Below are 18,550 nucleotides of genomic sequence, written 5' to 3'. Positions count from 1 at the left end.
GCTTCTGTATGTAAACGGTCTGCAGAGTCACAAACCCTCAAAGTACACCCTGTAGGGAGTAAAACTCTAACACAGAGAAGACCTGTCTATGCTGCCCCAGAACGCCTCAGAGAACGTTGGAGATTTCTCTTTTTCTATGGTTTACTTCCTGGGTACTCTGATGTGTGAACACCCAGAGGCCGCACCCTCTGCCAGCCTTTCACGAAACAAAGCTTCCCAAACCTTCCAGCGATTCATGCCGGATATGTACAGCGTGGGGCAGGGATCACCAACTACATTTGTCCAAGGGCCAAAATGTATCCAATAGACACTATCGCGGGCCAGCGATTTTTATATAGCCCAGAATTTTGAAGTTGGGGGTGCTAGTGGAGCACGCTCAGGTACTGCGGACCGCATAAAGCTTAGCAGACTCTTCACGCTAACGAAGGATCACTTCTAGGCTTTAAAATAAAAAACATCTATATTGATTCTGAGTTTTCTACATCCAACTCACAGGTTTATCATTACTTTGAGAAAAAAGATTATTAATTTAACCCTTTTAGAAGATATGGTCATTTGTTCTGGGAATGTCATTTTCGAGCCTGAAACCTGAAAAACTGGCTTGGGGCTTAAGAGGTTAGACGTTGTTTCCTGCAAATGACAGAATTTCGGCCCCGTAACCGGGTCCGCGGGGCTTAAGAGCACATGTTGACCTGCGAAAAAAAATCTAACTGAAACTCTGCCGCACAGTCCCCTCGTCCCTTGGAAGAGGCGGAGAGGTGGGTGTTTGTCATCTGCTGGTGGCAAACTGGAGAGAATTACAGCAGGAGCAAACGCTTGCCTCGGGGAGGGAGAAAAAGAGCCACAGCGGAGAATAAACAGAAGGGCAACCATGGCAACCATGAACCATGCGCGGGAAGTCTTCTTTGCTGCTTTTGTGGTAGGACTACAGTTCCACTTACAGGCCTGGCATATGTACTACAGCTTCTCCGGCGCTTTGGAGTGGTCTCGTGTGAATGGACACGTTTCTGTTGCCTGTTGCGTGTGGACGGAAGACTCTTTTGAAAATAAGGATTGCGGTCCGTTTGAGTTATCGTCCTCGTGTGGCCGGGGCTTTACTGACCCGCAGCATGTATTAAAACCTGATAGTTTACAGCAACCACATGATCTTATTGAACACTTCTAAAGCACTCTAACTTAAAGGGGACCCGTCTGGAGGACTGGCCGAAAGGACCCAGAACTCCTCCTGAATTAAAATAAATGAATAAACTCAAAAACGAGACTACCAGGTACTCAATACTAAAGACTGAGCCAGAAGAAGTGACATAACAAAGAGCTGCTCCTCTCCTCCAGCCTTCCTCTATACACTAATCAGGTGTGACACCTGAGGAGGGGCGGAGCCACAGCAGGTCATGTGACCTGAGCAGAGGAAAGACAAAATAAAAACATAACACTCACCTGAGTTTAAGCTCTTCAACAAAGACATGTGTGCATGGTGTTTCTGTGTGTGTGCATGGTGTTTCTGTGTGTGTGTATATGTGTGTGTGCGCATGGTGTTTCTGTGTGTGTGCGTATGTGTATGGGGTTTCTGTGTGTGTGTGTGTGTGTGTGCATGGTGTTTCTGTGTGTGTGCGTATGTGTATGGGGTTTCTGTGTGTGTATGTGTGTGTGTGTGTGTGTGTGTGTGTGTGCATGGTGTTTCTGTGTGTGTGCGTATGTGTATGGGGTTTCTGTGTGTGTATATGTGTGTGTGTGTGCATGGTGTTTCTGTGTGTGTGCATGGTGTTTCTGTGTGTGTGTGTGTGCATGGTGTTTCTGTGTGTGTGTGCATGGTGTTTCTGTGTGTGTGTGTGTGTGTGTGTGTGTGTGTGTGTGGTGTGTGTGTGTGTATGTGCATGGTGTTTCTGTGTGTGTGCATGGTGTTTCTGTGTGTGTGTGTGCATGGTGTTTCTGTGTGTGTGTGTGCATGGTGCTTCTGTGTGTGTGTGTGTGCATGGTGTTTGTGTGTGTGTGTGCATGGTGTTTTTGTGTGTGTATGGCGTTTCTGTGTGTGTGTGTGTATGGGGTTTCTGTATGTGTGTATGTGTGTGTGTGTGTGTGTGTGTGTGTGTGTGTGTGTGTGTGTGTGTGTGTGTGTGTGTGTGTGTGTGTGTGTGTGTGCATGGTGTTGCTGTGTGTGTGTGTGCATGGTGTTGCTGTGTGTGTGTGCATGGTGTTTCTGCGTGTTTCTGTGTGTGTGTGTGTGTTGTGTGTGTGTGTGTGTGTGTGTATGGTGTGTCTCTTTCTTTGCTCCTGTGTTGTTCATCGTTTCCTTTCCTCCTCTCTAATTGCTGACTTTTTTGTGATTAAAAGCTGATTGTGTAAAAAGTGTGTAAGTGATGAAGGTGAGAGGAGACAGATTAGGAAACTCCCAAAGGAGAGAGGAGACATCAGACGAGACTGAAGGGGGGTGAGACTGGAGAGGCTTCAGAGAGAGAGAGAGAGAGAGAGAGACGGAGAGGTGAGAGCTACAGAATATTTTATTAAGCATGCTACAGATACAGAGGAGCTGGAAGCAGGAAGCAGACGTCCCGTTAGAAAAGAACTCTCCTTTAATCTCAGCGGTAGAAAACAGAAACACTTCATCAACACACGGGGGTCCTGGGGTCTCTCCTTTGGGAGGAGTCTCTCCTTTGGGGGTCTTTCCAGTGGGAGGAGTCTCTCCTTTGGGGGTCTTTCCTTTGGGGGTCTCTCCTTTTGGGGATCTTCCAGTGGGAGGAATCGCTCTTTTGGGGGTCTTTCCAGTGGGAGGAGTCTCTCCTTTGGGGGTCTTTCCAGTGGGAGGAGTCTCTCCTTTGGGGGTCTTTCCAGTGGGAGGAGTCTCTCCTTCGAGGGTCTTTCCACCGGGTCTCTGGGGGGGAACACTAAAGGCACAGAGACTTTGGTCCACAGAGGAGCTCTCCCAGTACTTAGAAGCCACAGGAGATAGTCTTCATGCATCACTTCCTGTCACCTGCATGCCAACGCCACACACACACACACACACACACACCGCTATGGAAAGCCTTCGGAAACACGGATACTGACGGACAGGTGGAATAAGAGTCAGGAATATTCCCCTGCTCAGAAACTAAAGAAGAAGAGTGATGGATCTAAACAAAAAACCCAATACCGATGTGCCTGAAAGCATAGGGGGGCTGAGGAGTAGAAACAGGGAGACATCCATAAGGCACAGGAGTATCTTTAACAGAGAAACATCAAACTACAGAGCGTCCATCAGTCTCTGGAGGAATGGTCGGTAGAGGGTTAGATGGTGGACTTGGAGAAGGACACCCTGAGGTGCTGGCTGCCCCCCATGTTGTAGTTGTGAAGGTCGATCAGAGCCTGGATGGCCTCCTCCACCGTGGTCATCTGGATCAGAGCCATCTTACGGTCCCTGGAGCAAGAAGACACAGTGAGGACCTCAGGAGACATCAATCATCAGGGTTTCACTGGACTAAGATGTCCTGAGCCATGCTGTAATGCTATATAAACACAACTTATAAAGTGAAGCTAACCACAGGAGACAACAAATAGCACTAGCTGCGTCCAGGAAATAAAACTACAGCAGGATCAACTGATTGTTCCAAGATGGGATACAATCAAGCTCATTTCCTTATTCTCCTCTTGTTCAGGTTCTTATCACGCCTCCATGCTTTAATTTTCAGAAAGACCTTTGTGTTTCTCTCACTGCCTGTGCTGCAGCACCTCTTTTCACCCTCTGTCTGAAACCAGAGCCCAGTCTGCTCTGATTGGTTAGCTGGCCGGCTCTGTTGTGATTGGTCAACCAGCTTATAGATGTCCCGCCCCTTAGCCTATCACGTGCAATGTGTTAGAGCGCTAGCCAATAGGAGTGTTCCATAGTGATGTCACTATTTAGCCTCTGCAGACCCTTTACATGCACTAACACCTATAGAACTACGAAGAGGAGAATAGGGAGTCTTTCAATTACAAGACATAAAACCCCATGATGTGTTTTAAGTCTAAAGAGTGTCTGATGTTGTTACAGAGGGCTCGTCGTACGTACTGGAAAAACTTGAAAGCCTTGACGGTTCCTCCGGCGTTGGAGAAGAGGAGCCGCAGGTCCTCCTCCGTCACGTCCTGGCTGTTAAAGAGATGTTAAATCACACGTTATATAATCTGTACAGAGCTCTAACAGAGGGCTGGCTTTAACAGAAGCTAACGCGGTAGCATTCATCTGGTTGGGTTTACACAGTTATAAGTGACTGGAACATCAGTGACTATGTGTTACAGTGGCATGTTAGCAACCAGAAAAGGACACCAGTAATGACAAACAGATGAGAATGCTGCGTGGGGTCTGGGGGCCGTGTTGGTGGGACGTCTGCGAGACAGCGAATGGACGGGGGTGCTGCAGCACCCCCATCTGCGAGGCTCCACTAGATGGTCACCAAGGTTAATGTTTTAATAGCATTTTTACAAAAAAAGCCCAAGCGAGCCTAACGTGAAAAAATGGCTCAGACCTCAGAGAGCTAAACTTGGGCCTGCGACCATAGCTTTACTGTATTTTGTTTTGAAAATCCCCAGCGGAGGTTTGTGTCGTACTACATGCGATGTATTTTGCATTTCTCTCAGTAGCCAACGATCTGAGAGTCTGTTGGCTCGGACATAAACTCCGTAATAAATGTAGTCTACATTTCATAAGAGATGGACTCTTTGAGTGAATTGCTGACACTGGAGAGTGTTTGTTTGCGTCTACAGACAGGAAGTGAAGGGGTCTTTTTGTCTTTGGATAAAGCATGTAGTGATATTTCTATAGCATGACTCTGAGCCTCCGTCAGCTGGTACTCACGGCACGTTGGAGAGGTGCAGCGTGGCAGAGGGGGGGAAGATGTTCTGGAAGTTCTTGGACCCGGGCTTCTTGAAGCGGTGCAGGGGGGAGTTGTTGAAGTCCTTGGTGAGGCCCTGGTCGTCCAGCCCGTCGCGAGGCAGCGCCACCGTCTGGTGCTTAGAGAGCGTCACGCGGATGATCTTCCCGTTCATCTTCTGCCCGTTCAGGTGGCTCATGGCTGGGGAGCAGAGGGGCGTTAGAGTTGTTCTTCAATCATTAAACTCAATCAGACATCCTTTCATTTAATTCACAAGTCAATAAGAAGTGAAAACCAAAATGAAAATGAAAGCCCTATTTTAAACTTAATTTAGCCTAAAATAAACTGGTGAATGCTGAACGCTGAACTTAATACAAACGTTTGGATGACTTATGGTTCATATTTCTGCAGTTATGAGTGATGGATGTCAGGAGTAATAGCCGTAGATTCCTAATCGATCTGAATGTCTTAAAGTTTGAACTGAATTTCTGCATTTTGGGAGAAGAAGCCAATCAAAATGTGATGTTGCCTCTTAGCATTCACACCAAATAATACAGATAGTCGTTCAGATTCACAGGTAAATTATACTTTGGATGCTTGTCTTACCGAGCTGCGCCTGGTTCCCATCGGACATCTGGATCAGAGCGCTGTCCTTCTTGTTGTAGAGGATCTTCACCCTCTGCACATCACCATACACTCCTGCACCAGGAGGAGGAGGAGGAGGAGACGTTAGAGGAGGAAGGTTAGCGTGAAACACAGAGAGAAACAGGTCTGAGAGAGAGAGAGAAGAGAGACCCTCAACAGAGATAAAAACTGCATGCTTTAAAGTTTAGGGGGGGTTAGGGCTAAGTAGTGAGAATTAACCTAAATAAACTGGAGCCCAAATATATCATAAATTAACAAAACAAGCTACTCTGCGCAAAGAAATGCATAAGGCTTAAGATAATAATAATTAGAGATGTCCCGATCACATTTATGGCCACCAATATGGATTTGACTTATTTTAATGCTACTCAGAGTTGTACGATAAAAGCTAATGGAAACAGCTAATGGCTAACAGCTAATGGAAACAGCTAATGGCTAACAGCTAACAATAGCAGCTAATGGCTAACAGCTAACGATAACAGCTAACGATAACAGCTAATGGCTAACAGCTAAGGATAACAGCTAATGGCTAACAGCTAACAATAACAGCTAATGGCTAACAGCTAACGATAACAGCTAATGTTAGCTAGCTCTCCTGCAGAGCTGTTCACGATGCAGCATAATCGACTGAAAAGCATTAACGCTGATCTTTAAATCACGTATACTTCGTAAATATCACCTAATAACGATCAGGCCTCCCATGATCAATAATAGTAATGATAAATGTCTCAAAGATAGAAATAGAGCATAAAGAGAAGGTAGAGTCAGAGAGATCAATAGATAAAGAGATCAATAGATAAAGAGATCAATAGATCAGAGAGAGAGAGATCAATAGATCAGAGAGAGAGAGATCAATAGATAAAGAGATCAATAGATCAGAGAGAGAGAGAGATCAATAGATCAGAGAGAGAGATCAATAGAGAGATCAATAGAGAGAGCTCAGAGAGAGATCAATAGAGAGAGAGATCAATAGAGAGAGATCAGAGAGAGAGATCAATAGATCAGAGAGAGAGAGATCTCAGAGAGAGAGATCAATAGATCAGAGAGAGAGAGATCAATAGAGAGAGAGATCAATAGAGAGAGATCAATAGAGAGATCAGAGATCAATAGAGAGAGAGATCAATAGAGAGAGAGATCAATAGAGAGAGATCAGAGAGAGAGATCAGAGATCAATAGAGAGAGAGATCAATAGAGAGATCAGAGAGAGAGATCAGAGATCAATAGAGAGATCATAGAGAGAGATCAGAGATCAATAGAGAGAGATCAGAGAGAGAGAGATCAATAGAGAGATCAATAGAGAGAGATCAGAGAGAGAGATCAGAGATCAATAGAGAGAGATCAGAGAGAGAGAGATCAATAGAGAGATCAATAGAGAGAGATCAGAGATCAATAGAGAGAGATCAGAGAGAGAGAGAGATCAATAGAGAGAGATCAGAGATCAATAGAGAGAGATCAGGATAACATACCGAAGAGGGTAAACAGACTTTGGGGCGTAACCATCTTTAGAGGGAGAGAAGAGCAACAAGCAGCGTGAGACAGGAAGAGAGTCCAGAGGAGGAGGAGGAGGAGGAGGAGTCCCCCCATGATGAAGAGTTAATGAGGGAGTGATCCAATGAGGGAGGAGCATGGAGGGGGAGGCAATGCAAATCAACCAATGGGGAGGAAGGGGAGGGACAAAAAATAAAATATAGGTCAGTACACTGGATAATGCAGGTCAGAGATATGGATTCTTTACAGCAGATCACCAAAATCATAAATAACAGCCGGAGAGGAGACCCTGAGGATTGGACTGGGAGACCCCTGAGGACTAGAGACCCTGAGGACTGGACTGGGAGACCCCTGAGACCCTGAGGACTGGACCTGGAGACCCTGTGGACTGAGAGACCCTGAGGACTAGACACCTTGAGGACTGGAGTGGGAGACCCCTGAGACCCTGAGGACTGGACTGGGAGACCCCAAGGACTGGGAGACCCTGAGGACTGGACTGGGAGACCCGAGGACTGGGAAACCCCAAAGACTAGAGACCCTGAGTACTGGGAGACCCTGAGGACTAAAGACCCTGAGGAGTGGACTGGGAGACCCTGATACCTGAGACCCTGAGGACTGGACTGGGAGACCCTGTGGACTGAGAGACCCTGAGGACTGGACTGGGAAACCCTATGGACTGAGAGACCCTGAGGACTGGACTGGGAGACCCTATGGACTGAGAGACCCTGAGGACTGGACNCCTGCTGATGTTCAGGTGTATATCAGTATGTAGTGTCTCTACTTTAAAGAGTCCTCTCCTGCTGATGTTCAGGTGTATATCAGTATGTAGTGTCTCTACTTTAAAGAGTCCTCTCCTGCTGATGTTCAGGTGTATATCAGTATGTAGTGTCTCTACTTTAACGAGTCCTCTCCTGCTGATGTTCAGATGTATATCAGTATGTAGTGTCTCTACTTTAAAGAGTCCTCTCCTGCTGATGTTCAGGTGTATATCAGTATGTAGTGTCTCTCCTGGGACATGTCTCCATGCTTTAATGTTCAACAAGCTCTTTATTTTTCTCATACTATCTGTGCTGCAGCACCTCTTTTCACCCTCTGTCTGAAACCAGAGCCCAGTCTGCTCTGATCGGTTAGCTGGCCGGCTCTGTTGTGATTGGTCAACCAGCTTATGTCCCACCTCTTAGCCTAATCATGTACATCTGATTCTTTGAGAATTGAAACACTATTAGATGCAAGAATGTTGCTACCTCTTTGAGCTTTGAATGCATGCAGCTCATCACAAATCTGAACTCACATTGTCAACCTTTGACCAAAAGACAGCCTCTCATTGGAATCCACATATTTTTAAAAGACTAGTAAATCCCTCATGGTTGTATATTGTGTCTGGCACTGTCTGCTTATGTGCCATAAACCTGCTGACATGTACCGCAGCAGGTAGCAGAAACAACAGTCGGCACCATGTCGGCTTTGAGGTGATTTTCTCAGATCTCACCAAGTTGTCTGGGGAAGCTAAACCCAGGCTTTGTTTCTCCTACAGTACGCTGCTCCTGGCCTTACGGCTCAAACTGCTCAACAAGCAGAATTTCTGTTGTACAATTCAACACCAGTCTCAAGTGAAGGATTAGTGTTTGATCATGACAGTGCAATGTTTTGCTCTTACGCCTGAAAGTTCATTCTTCACTTTGGAAACAGAGGCCTGACACCCTAAAAAGGCGTTGCTTTAACGTATCCTTATGACGTAAATGGCGACTGCACAAAGTAAAGGCTTTATTTACGGCACAAAAGGAAGAGTGATAACTATCTTGCAACCACACCGGAAGAGGGAGGCGTGTGGTGCAGTGGGTTGTGCGTTGCTGTTCGGATCAGGGGGTCACAGGTTCAAACCCCACTGCAGTCAGCATGTCGTTGTGTCCCTGAGACACTTCACCCCAAATTGCTCCTGTGGGGATTGCCCACAGTATTGAAGTCGCTTTGGTTAAAAGCGTCTAACAAGTGACATGTAATGTAATGTAATGGATAAGGCTTCTGTTTCCCCTGCTAGATATTGGTAGCTATCGCCAGTTACCAAAGAGTATCAATGAAATGCCATCGACAATCCAACTGCCATTAGGAAACTCATGAGATGATGTAATGGTGGACAACGCCTCAAAAGCTTTATCAAAAAGTGACAATAGAAACTGTCCTCCCAAGAAGAACGACACCCAAAAAATAACATGTGTTTTTGACACAGTCCTCTTGTCAAGGTGTATTAATTATGACATGAACAACAAAGCATTACTTTATAGAGAGACAAAGTGGAAAGAGGATGGTTTAAGAAAACATCAGACAAAGACAGGAGACTGCTTTTTTTGTGTGTCTGTGTTTATACAACCTAACTGTGACTGAACCATTGCCAACTGACAAAAATCCTGAACTTGAAGTACAAATTCAACCCAGACTAATATATTTTTTCTCCATCTTACCAAGTTGTTTGTGTGACTAAACTGAACCTTAACATTGAAGACTTGAATGTGTTTTTGAATAGAACAAACTAAAATAACGTTTAATCTGGAGGACTTGTTTTCACTAAAATAGAATACAAGTTTTCCATTTCTCCAATGTGCTTTAATCATTTAAATGTAGAGTCAGTAGTCTTACAAATGTCTTTCATCAACATTTATGAGCCTCTTAATGGCATTTCATGATATTCAGTATCACGGCTGACACACTTTTACTGCCAAGGTCAATACGATACCCGATTTCCAATATTACAGTAAGAGTTATTATTTGACATATGAATCTAGATGAACTGCATTTCTTACAGTATATGTCTGAAGCACAACTTTAGTCTCAAATATATACTTTAGTTACTCAACCTGTAACCGGGTGTCAGAGCACTCAGGTTTAATGTAGAAATGGAAATGATAAGTGCAAGGTAAAGACTGCAGGGAGAACGGACACAAGGTGGAGGCTGGAGTCGGTTTCTCTCCCACTCAGCACTCAAGTGGAAGTGTTCAGTCGGTGGGCGTCTTTTCTCCAACAAAGAGACGGAGACGTGTGGAGGGAGGACGCCAGACTCAGTGAGACAGGTGAAAGGGAGGGGAGGGAGGAAATGGAGGTTGATAATTCTGTGTTGGAGAGAAAAAAGGTTTGCGTAGGGAGGATATATTACATGCAGTTCCATTAGGGTGTGTAATGGTGCTGAAAGGCTGCGTGCTGTTGACCGTGATGATAGTGGGAGTTGAATTAAAGAGTCCCTGTCAGGCCGTGCTGGTCATACACACGCCTGCTTTATCAAAGAGAAACACACCACACATAATTCCTCCTATACGGCCGTATCACAACAAGCTGAGCCCTTTGTTGGGAGCGCAGCACGAGACCGACTCATTGAAGAGGACGCTCGGTAATTGCCTCTGCAGGGCGAGCTAATTTACACTCAGCGATGTGTAGGTTCAGGTAATTGCTTTTCCCATTAGCGCCTCAGTAATACTGATAATGTAATAATTGTAGGATAATTTTAAAGTGCATCACAAAACATATCGGGAAAGCTGTTCAAGTTAAGTGCGTCATAAATGAAGAAGACTGGAAATGTAATTCTGAATTGTTTAACTTTAATTAAGTCTGAAATACCGACATCCAGTTCTATGCTTTAACATGCGTTGTGTTTTGATTACTTTTCTGAATGGGAGTTTGATTTGACAGTGACGTCCAGTCTGTTGATACAACGTTTTCATATCATTTCGTAGCACTTTAACAACTATGAATGTGAACAGTCTTTTTTAAGTTAGCCATCATTGAAGTACCGTGTTTGGTGTAATAAAAGAAAATCTCAGATTATGTTTAACTAATATACTTGTAAATATCTAAAGCCTTCCATACAACCAGTTAATGTATGTATGTCTTCAATATTAGGAAATTATATTACAATACAAGATTGTGAATGTTACTATTATACATAATATGTATAATAGTAACATTCACAATCTTAGCATTGAGTTCCAGTTGCTAGTAACCATGGGAACTAATTGCAGGGCCTTAAAGCCCTCTTTGCATATTTCTGAAAAATAATAGTTTTTTGCTAACAAGATGTTAAATCTAAATTACACTTTCCTGGTAAATAAAATACAATTTAGCCTAGCTTAGGCCGGAAATATGCTTTGCTGGTGAAGCATGCAGGTATTGATCACTTGTAGGCACTACCTGTAAGTAAAGAGGGTAACAGTTAACTGTACTCACAGCATGTTCTTCAGCATACATAAGAAACACAGATTTAAGCCAATAGTATGTGAAATAAGCTTCAGATAGATACAACTAATACACAATCGACAGCAGAAAGATAACTAGAGATAACTAGTGATAACTAAATATTACAAGAAACATATTGAATCTTTGGGACACGTTATATTGTGAATGAAGTTTTTGCAGGAGGTCGATACATGACCCAAGGGCGGATTTTGTTTTCAGTGTGAATTATACATATTTTCAAACCCAAAATCCATTGTTTTGGCAGCTACAGGGGAAAGGACTTTTTTGACAGCTTAAGCTCAGAACTACATTATTTTATTTATTTCCTCAAGTCAAAGCACAGGTGTAGTTTCTGAGTTCTTCTAAAGGTCATTAGCACCCTATAAAAGTTCCACCTTATTTCACGACATTTTGACAAATCGCATTATGGGAAAGTTATTATAGTCCCTATTACACGGTAATCATAGCACACTATTGTTATTCTTATTGACCTTCTCCAACATCAGCGTGAAAGATTTATGTTGCTAACCTCATTTATTTTTGTAACACGATTTAACACTTTCTCTCTCGCTCCACCGCTGGCTTCGGCTCTAAAATGGATCCAAGAGTTTTCTTAGTTGCCGTATTTCCTCCACGGAGTTGATTGTTTATCGTCATTTTCCTAACCTTATTCACCCTGAGACCTTTGGACTCGCTGGAAAATGGACCGGGGTCACGATGAGTTACGAAAGCCAAAAGGCACACTGATCAATAGCGGTTTTAAGTGCTGTAAGTCCAACCTACAACACATATTGATCCGGCTGCATGTCTCGTTGGTGCACTTGTGCGTGAAATTCATTGTGCTACAGCGGCCATCATTTCAATGCCAGGGTCTTAAACGCCTCGGGTTACTTTACCCTCTATCTCTCTCCATGTACCTTCACCATATGTCAATACGGACACACAAAAGGTCAATTAAGGAACACTGATCGATACCAGCTGCATGCGTATGTTTGCACAACATGTGGTTTGTATTGTATGTTGATAACCCTTGTGTTCTGTTCGAAAGCTGTTACCGTTCATGGTGTTCGCAGGGACATTTTGACCCATGATTTATCTCAGTCCAAAACACACACAAAAAATGACTATCATCCAATATTGTTTTAACTACATCATAATTAACTTATAATGCATTCATAACCGTACAAGCATGTTGTATTTAATGTTATGGCCCCAAAACACATTACACCACATATTGCACACGTGCATGTGTGAGTTCAGGTTCAAGTGTTAATATTCTTTGAGAAAGGTGGAGTTCCCATGGGGGGAGGGGGGCAGAGGGAGGGGAGACCAGGTGCATGTTGCGAAAAATTATTGCTACAGTGGATGAAGGGGGGGGGGTGTCTAAAGTCAAAGAGGAATCTTGATTGGTCCAAATTTGACCTCGAGTGACCCAAAACAATTGTGCTGGGTCTCCCCGGACCCCAACACCAAATTATACACTTTTTTTTTAGAGACCTTCAGACTTGGCTAAAATTGTCAAAATCAGTTTTGTAGTGTTTATAAATCTGTTGTGGAGGATATCATGAAGCCTTGTTCCCATAAAAAAAACTAGAGCGTAGTTATTATATAATTGTAACTTGAAACGGGTCACGGGAGACCCGAACACAACACAAGGGTTAAGTCGCGGCTAAAAACCCTACTTTTTTCATCTGCTTACCCAGAAGCCTTTAAAGCACCTTCCGTATTTACAATGTTGTTTTTAATGTCTTTTATGCATGTTTTTGATGAATCTGTAATTCCATTGTGTTTATTTATTGTGTTCCTTTCTGTTGTCTTCTTGTTAAGTGTTAATGATGATGTGAAGCACTTTGAATTACCTCTGTGTCTGAAAGTATGCTTTATAAATAAACGTAGCTTACCTCACCTTGTGTGTTTCAGTGTTCACCGGGCGCTGGCTCATGTCCTTCTGGACGGGAAGCTCTAAAATCCACGAGCTGTACACGGCGGCGTGCGGGCTGTACGTCTGCTGGCTGTCGATCCGCGGCGTCTCCGTGCTGCTGGCCTGGATGCCTCAGGGTCGCACCGTCATCGCACGCAAGGTTCAGGAGTGGACGCTCATGGTGAGTCCATGTTCAGCCTCCATCGCTGGAACACACCAAACCTGGGCTGTGGAGGGGATTGAGATCCTCACTCCAGCTGCTTGTCTGGAGTCGGGCCTAATTGCAACTTTTGTTTTGTTACAATATCATAAGCCGATATCTAAAATTGCCAGTATCTGCTTTTTTTTTTTTTACTATTTTCCAGCAGATCAAGTCTGTCCTACGATACATTCTATTTTCCTGGCTTCCTGTACATAAAAATCTATTCAAAATCAATGTTCCTAATCAACGTCTCCCTGACTGTGAGAAAATACCCCTAGCATTTCATATACAGAACAAATATTCTAAAAAATGTAACCCAGGAAAAATATGAAATTGGAAAATTATCAATCAATCAATCAATCAATGTTTATTTATATAGCCCAATATCACAAATATTACATTTGTCTCAGTGGACTTCACAGTTTGTTCAGAATATCAGTACGGCAATACGACCCTTACCCTCTGTCCTTAGACCCTCTGTCCTTAGACCCTCTGTCCTTAGACCCTCACATCGTACAAGGAAACACTTCCAGAGAAACCCCACAGTTTAAAGGGGAACATTATCATTAGTTTATTGTATTTTAAAAGGGCATTTTCTCCCCTTACTCTGAGGAAGCTTTGAAGTTTTCTGATTAATCATGTTCATGTACGTCGCGCGCTGTTTGGGCAGATTCTGAAGACCCTGGTGGTCGCGCTGCTGGTGGCCGGAGTCATCCCGCTGCTCCTAGGTCTGCTGTTCGAGCTCGTCATCGTCGCTCCTCTCAGAGTCCCGCTCGACCAAACGCCGCTCTTCTACCCGTGGCAGGTAGGATCCCCCTTTGTTGTTATTGTTCCTTCATCCTGTTTGCTCCTAAACATTTCTATTGAGATGAATACACAACATGTACAACCATTTTCATACAGAATACGTATGGAAGCTAAAAATAATAACAATAGTACAGACAAACAGAAATAAAACAAAACAAAACAAACGCAACCCTCCCTCCCTCCCAGACGCACGCACGCGCACACAGACAGACAGACAGACAGACAGACAGACAGACAGACAGACAGACAGACAGACAGACAGACAGACAGACAGACAGACAGACAGAGACACAGACACACACGTGATTTGAAAGGCTGTGGATTAGGGGAAGGGAGTAATCATTCTAAAAGATCTTTTTGAAGGAATGAACTGCAGAGCGTCATTTGTTTACAACATTGTCATTTCCTGTTTCCACGTTCAGCCGTTGATCTGTGTGTTTTCCCACAGGACTGGGCTCTGGGAGTGCTCCATGCTAAAATCATCGCTGCTATCACTCTGATGGGCCCTCAGTGGTGGCTGAAGACTGTTATTGAGCAGGTGGGTTTCAGACAGAGATGCACCAATCAGTGTTCTGTAGCTGACTTTGCACTCCTTCCTGCTCCAAGAGGAGGTATCAGTTACAGTGTATGTAGGAGCCAAAATGCTATTTAGCCTGAGTTATTATTTGTATTATTATTATTATTATGTTTACGTCACTTTTATTTGTATTTGTTGAGCTCTTCTGGTATTTGTCACATGGGTGTGGTTTGTGTATATAGGTCACCTGTTACATGACAGAGGGTGTGCTGTCATTTTTTCTGTTGACTGTTTTTGTCCCTCAGGGGTGTCAAACTCAAGGCCCGTGGGCCAAATCCGGCCCGCAACCTTATTTTTTGTGGCCCGCAAGAGCTTGCAAAGAATATGATATTCAATACAATTGGTGTAATTGTTGAATATTTGCTTTCAATTATTTGGCCATACTTCTGCTTTCAGACGTAGTTATTTATGAAGTTATTACCTGAACTGATAATAATCCAATGCAGAGGCAATAATTTAATATAATACATTATTTAATATCTATTCTATATTTATACACTACCAGTCAAAAGTTTGGACACACCTTCTCATTCGAAGTGGTTTATTTATTTTAATAATACCTATAAAAGAACACATATGGAATTATCTAGTAAACAAAAAAGTGTAAAATAATCCAGAATATTTTATATATACAGTATAATTTTTTTTAAATAAACAAAAACCTTTGAATGACAAGGTGTGTCCAAACTTTTGACCAGTAGTGTATATTTATATAGTCTTAAAGTTACAACCGGCCCTTTGAGTGCAACCATAATGGTGATGTGGCCCGCGATGAAATTGAGTTTGACCCCCCTGCGTCTAAGTCATTGTGTTTTGATTTTGTTTATTAAATATCTTCAAATTATCTTACTTCAGTATGGACTTCTCATCGAAAACGTGTCGCAGCTTATAGCCGAGCTTAGCCTCTCTAACGTAACTGGAATTTAAGCCGCCACATTGTAATGAAGTGTCCCGTCTCTTCAGGTTTATGCCAATGGGATTCGTAACATCGACCTGCAGTTCATCATCCGTAAACTGGCGGCTCCCGTCATCTCCGTGCTGCTGCTGTCGCTGTGCGTGCCGTATGTGATCGCTGCGGGGGTGGTTCCTGCCGTGGGTGAGTTTACAAAGGAACCAATTAGAACGTGTATTTATTTGAGATGTTATTAGCAGAGCTGGCAAAAGTACACACATCCTTTACTCAAGTAGAAGTACAGATACTCGTGTTTAAAAATACTCTGGTGAAAGTAGAAGTATTGACTAAACTTCTTTACTCAAGTGAAAGTAAAGAACTTTGAAATGTGCTTAAAGTAAATGGATAATCGTGATATCAATTATTGACCCAAATAATAAGATTATGATTTTTGCCATAATCGAGCAGCCCTACTGTTGCAGTGACTACAGTGTTAGCTAAAGGGCTGTTCACTTATACTATATTAAACTGAACATTGCTCATGTGCTTTGCAGGAGTGACCCCAGAGATGGAGATCCTGATGCAGAGGAGAATCTACCCGTTCCTCCTGATGATCGTCTCGCTCATCGGCATCCTGTCCTTCCAGATCCGACAGTTCAAACGCCTCTACGAACACATCAAGAACGACAAGTGAGCATCTTTTATATTATCTTAAACATACTTATAATGCGTTATGATCTTCTTGTAGCACTGTATAATTATAGGTTTTTTTTAGCAAACATAACAAAATATGCTTAATAACAATAATGAAAACATATTTAAAGCATTTCATAATACGTTATCATATTTTACATCTATATGTTCAGTTTAATATTTAATATTCCATCCCTCACATGCTAATATATATATAATAACTTGCTTTATGTCTTGTTATTGTTAATTTGTAAATTCAACATGTATATTTTCTACTTTCTTGTTTATTTCTAGTCTTTTAATTTGTATTGTTCAATGCCATGTCTTTGTATTAAGCTACAACACATTTCCCACATTGGGATCAATGAAGTACTTCTGATCTTATCTATTATAATTCCCAAAGATTTAATACATTATCATATTCTCACTCTGCTGTAAGCCAACAATGAATCCTAAAAGTAATTTATAATCACATAAAATTGCCTTATTATCATTATTAATTGTTATAAAAATGTGACTTTATAACATAAGAAATAAGATCAGAAGTACTTTATTGATCCCAATGTGGGAAATGTTTGTGTTGCAGCAGCATAAAAGACATGGCATTGTACAATAAAGATTAAAAAGACAAACAAAAAAGTAGAAAATATACATGTTGAATCTACAATATGATATATACATAAGTACGTGAGGGATGTATAAAGGGTATTTTGGACTAGTAAGTGTTACAGGGTCGTTTAGCGTCGACACACCTGTAGAAACCGTTTGTAATTTAAAGGTGATTATAACGTGATCCTCCTCTCCACAGGTACCTGGTTGGTCAGAGGCTTGTCAACTACGAGCGTAAATCTGGCAGAGTGGCCTCGGCGCCCCCCCCCATCCCCGTCGCAGAGTAGATGTTTGTGTCACTCGTTGCCACATGTTTGCACCCGTCACCCTGCGTACATCCTGTCTCCTGTACCTCACCCTTCATTTAGATTTTCACTTCAGTCCGTGGACCTCAATCGGTGGATATCGTTCTTGAGTTCCCCCTCGAGGGACGGGACGATGTATTATAATCATGGGACAGCTGAGAAAACCCCCATGAGGGTGATGGGTAGCAGTTTGATTTGAAGCTCAACATCTGCATTGTCGTTCATGCCTTGCTTTGTAAAGTGCTACCTGATAATTGTACATGTGTAAATACTTTGAACGCAGACTTTGTCTTAAAAAAAAAAAGAAAGACGGATATGGAATAATGCAATGACCATTGTATATCTTAAAAGTGTATGTATAATTTATTAAATCAAACTGACAATTGATCTGCTCTTGTCGCATGTGTTTAAAGACGAGGGACTGCATTATGTGGATGTTTTGTAACTGGTTGATTTGGGTGTGGAAGTTTTGTATTTAAACCTGAAAGCTAAAAAACTTGTATGAAACAAAGACAGATGACAAGATACACTTTTCACCTACGTTTTTCTAGAAAATATCACTCAAAGCGACACGTACCAACTAGGGGTGTTACAATTCGATGATTATGAATTCAATAGACTCATATTGAAGTGAAAACAGATACATATCATCATAAACACCTTTACATTAAGATTTCCATGGCACGTCTGTGTCTCCATATCCGTCCAAGTGCACCGCCTAACTGAAAGATCGGGGTTTTTTGTCTGCTAGTGCCCTGTAATAAAATTGTCGAATCAAATGTTAGTTGCTTTTGTGACATGATGAAAATGTGTTAAATGGGCACCTGAATCTAAATGGGATCATGGCAGACTGAAATCAGCATATTTGTTATTGATATCATTCGGTTTTGTGATGAAACTTGTGATTTACACCCCTAGTACCAACCAGGAAGTGACTAAAAATAACCTCAAAGAAGCCACACGACTTCAAAGAGACACCAAAATAGTACAAAGGGATCCAAATAACTAGAGGCTGAGTAAACAGTTGCATAGACACTTGCAACGAACACACAGAGTACAAAAAGGGGCAAAGCAATTACAAAGAAACATAAGACAGATAAAAGTGACACAGAATGACACATATACATGGATATACTTAATAGAGACACAACATGACTACACATTATGGATATACTTAATAGAGACACAACATGACTACACATATACGTAAGGGATAATGTGCTGCGACGCGGTCATTATGGGGAAAAGAACACCGACAGGCTGATCAGGAGCCCGACGCGAAGCGGAGGGATCTAGATCGGCATGAAGGTGCATACATTATCCCGCTTATTACATGGCCACATTCTCAACAAAGTAACGCTATAACT

General features: G+C 42.6%; 2 protein-coding genes across 3 annotated transcripts; one reads left to right on the top strand and one right to left on the bottom strand.

Annotated features, from left to right (window-relative positions):
* Positions 1-2,480: 2,480 nt before the first annotated feature.
* LOC104951186 (polypyrimidine tract-binding protein 2-like) lies at positions 2,481-7,687 on the bottom strand. 2 transcript variants are annotated; one of them, XR_798996.1, is made up of 6 exons: positions 6,935-7,687; positions 5,430-5,522; positions 4,808-5,024; positions 4,025-4,102; positions 2,845-3,394; positions 2,481-2,811 (listed from the first exon to the last, which is right to left on the bottom strand). XR_798996.1 is itself a non-coding variant. In XM_010777824.1 (5 exons), exons 1-5 carry the CDS (start codon positions 7,050-7,052, stop codon positions 3,265-3,267), a joined length of 636 nt encoding a protein of 211 aa, XP_010776126.1. In that variant the 5' UTR covers positions 7,053-7,687; the 3' UTR covers positions 2,481-3,264. The 2 variants fall into 2 exon arrangements, 1 of the variants encoding a protein (XP_010776126.1); XM_010777824.1 differs by having other exon boundaries at positions 2,481-3,394.
* A 5,402-nt stretch (positions 7,688-13,089) lies between these two features.
* Positions 13,090-17,700, top strand: LOC104951187 (E3 ubiquitin-protein ligase MARCH6-like). The gene is made up of 6 exons (XM_010777825.1): positions 13,090-13,279; positions 13,971-14,105; positions 14,556-14,645; positions 15,648-15,780; positions 16,131-16,266; positions 17,078-17,700. Exons 1-6 carry the CDS (start codon positions 13,118-13,120, stop codon positions 17,163-17,165), a joined length of 744 nt encoding a protein of 247 aa, XP_010776127.1. The 5' UTR covers positions 13,090-13,117; the 3' UTR covers positions 17,166-17,700.
* Positions 17,701-18,550: the final 850 nt, after the last annotated feature.

This window comes from Notothenia coriiceps, unplaced genomic scaffold (genome assembly GCF_000735185.1).
Source record: "Notothenia coriiceps isolate Sejong01 unplaced genomic scaffold, NC01 NC01_scaffold00018643, whole genome shotgun sequence".
Lineage (NCBI taxonomy): Eukaryota > Metazoa > Chordata > Actinopteri > Perciformes > Nototheniidae > Notothenia > Notothenia coriiceps.
Note: the sequence above shows the minus strand (reverse complement) of the source record. Positions and strands in the feature narration are given on the sequence as shown.

Bases quoted from the DNA above. Each gene is read 5' to 3' on its own strand.
- LOC104951186 (XM_010777824.1), bottom strand. From the start codon at position 7,052: ATGGGGGGACTCCTCCTCCTCCTCCTCCTCCTCTGGACTCTCTTCCTG. The intron at 5,523-6,934 runs GTATGTTATCCT...CTCCTGGTGCAG, and splicing joins AAGTCTGTTTACCCTCTTCG to GAGTGTATGGTGATGTGCAG. The intron at 4,103-4,807 runs GTGAGTACCAGC...TCTCTTTAACAG, and splicing joins CTGCACCTCTCCAACGTGCC to CCAGGACGTGACGGAGGAGG.
- LOC104951187 (XM_010777825.1), top strand. From the start codon at position 13,118: ATGTCCTTCTGGACGGGAAGCTCTAAAATCCACGAGCTGTACACGGCG. The intron at 14,106-14,555 runs GTAGGATCCCCC...GTTTTCCCACAG, and splicing joins CGCTCTTCTACCCGTGGCAG to GACTGGGCTCTGGGAGTGCT. The intron at 16,267-17,077 runs GTGAGCATCTTT...TCCTCTCCACAG, and splicing joins GAACACATCAAGAACGACAA to GTACCTGGTTGGTCAGAGGC.